Below are 1367 nucleotides of genomic sequence, written 5' to 3'. Positions count from 1 at the left end.
TTCCATCCTACAGAGCTCCTCCATGAAAACAGACAGACAGGGCAGAGGCACACAGGCAGGGCTCCAGTCCCACACGCCGGGCTCCAGCCTGTCTGCCACCTGCCACCCACGGGCTTGAGCAAATGGTTCCCCTGTGTGTGATGCTTCTCCATCTCCACCCACAGCAAGCACTCCCCCCAGGGCTGCTGGGCCACATACAGTGACACAGCAGGGCCACCAGGTGGTGTGGCGGTTAAGGCACTGGATTCCCATTTGGGACTGCAGTCTGGGTCCTGGACCTGGTAGCTGGCTATCTCACCTTCTATTTCTCTCTCAATCTGGTCAATTTAAAAAAAGAAAAAAGAAGAAGAAATACAAATTTAAAAATGTTATATCATACAAAATAATACATGGAGAGCATGAACCATAGTGCCTCGGTCCGTAGTGGAGACGAGGAAAACTGTGTCTTGAACAGAAAGTGTTGGCGGAGCTTGACTGTGGCCTCATTAGCAGTATTAACTTATCTAAGGAAAAAAGTGTGGCCCGATGACAACGTGGCACTTAGACGAGGAGCTGGCAGAGAGGGACTGGGCTTTGTCCATCTCCATGGAGGGGAGGGAAGACACTGGTCCAGAGAGGCCTTGCACAGCCTAGACACTAAGCGGGCCTCTGTCCTGGGGCTCAGGGCAGGTCACACCAGTCTGCAAGAACACATTTCACGATGACCCACCTCTACCTGTTTGCTTGGGCTGGGGTCTCCAAGGAGAGTTCTGAGGGCTGGAGAGACTCCCCTAGCACACCGACAAAGGCGTGCCCTTGACGATGGTTATGAGCGGCACCAGCACGGCCCCGGTGCCCTTGACGATGGTTATGAGCATCACCACCATGGCCCCGGTGCCCTTGACGATGGTTATGAGCAGCACCACCACTGCTCCGGTGCCCTTGACGATGGTTATGAGCGGCACCACCACGGCCCCGGTGCCCTTGACGAGGGTTATGAGCGGCCCCAGCACGGCCCCGGGAGAGGTGGCACTAACTGTAGACGTCCTGTGGGCGGGTGTCCTGAGTGTGCTGGATTCTGGAACACCAGGAAAGGAAGTTTCTGGGGCTCACCTCAGGTCACGCCGTCTGGGGAGAGGACCTGGCCATTCTCCCCAGCCTCAGCACAGGAGTGGGGCTTGCAGGTCAACGCGGGCCGGGCCCACAATGAAAGCTTGCTGTGGCCCAGAATTTCACAGGACTCACCCAAGATTCTCCTGAAGAGCTTAGAAAGGAGCTCACTGGGGACCAGCAGTTGGCGTAATGGCTATGTCACTGGACTTCCATGTAGTCGACCACGGTTCGAGTCTTGGACCCAGTGGCTTAAACTCATGCTGGGCGTGTGTGCG

At 56.2% G+C, this 1367-nt stretch overlaps 1 protein-coding gene across 1 annotated transcript in view; it reads right to left on the bottom strand.

Annotated features, from left to right (window-relative positions):
- Nucleotides 1-1367, bottom strand: part of CSMD2 (CUB and Sushi multiple domains 2) — a 565338-nt gene that overhangs the window by 66408 nt on the left and 497563 nt on the right. The window contains 1 exon segment of the mRNA XM_027775561.1: nucleotides 780-1057. Coding sequence (XP_027631362.1) covers nucleotides 780-1057 — 278 coding nt within the window.

This window comes from Tupaia chinensis, unplaced genomic scaffold (assembly GCF_000334495.1).
Source record: "Tupaia chinensis unplaced genomic scaffold, TupChi_1.0 Scaffold000573_1, whole genome shotgun sequence".
In the NCBI taxonomy this organism is placed as follows: domain Eukaryota; kingdom Metazoa; phylum Chordata; class Mammalia; order Scandentia; family Tupaiidae; genus Tupaia; species Tupaia belangeri.
Note: the sequence above shows the minus strand (reverse complement) of the source record. Positions and strands in the feature narration are given on the sequence as shown.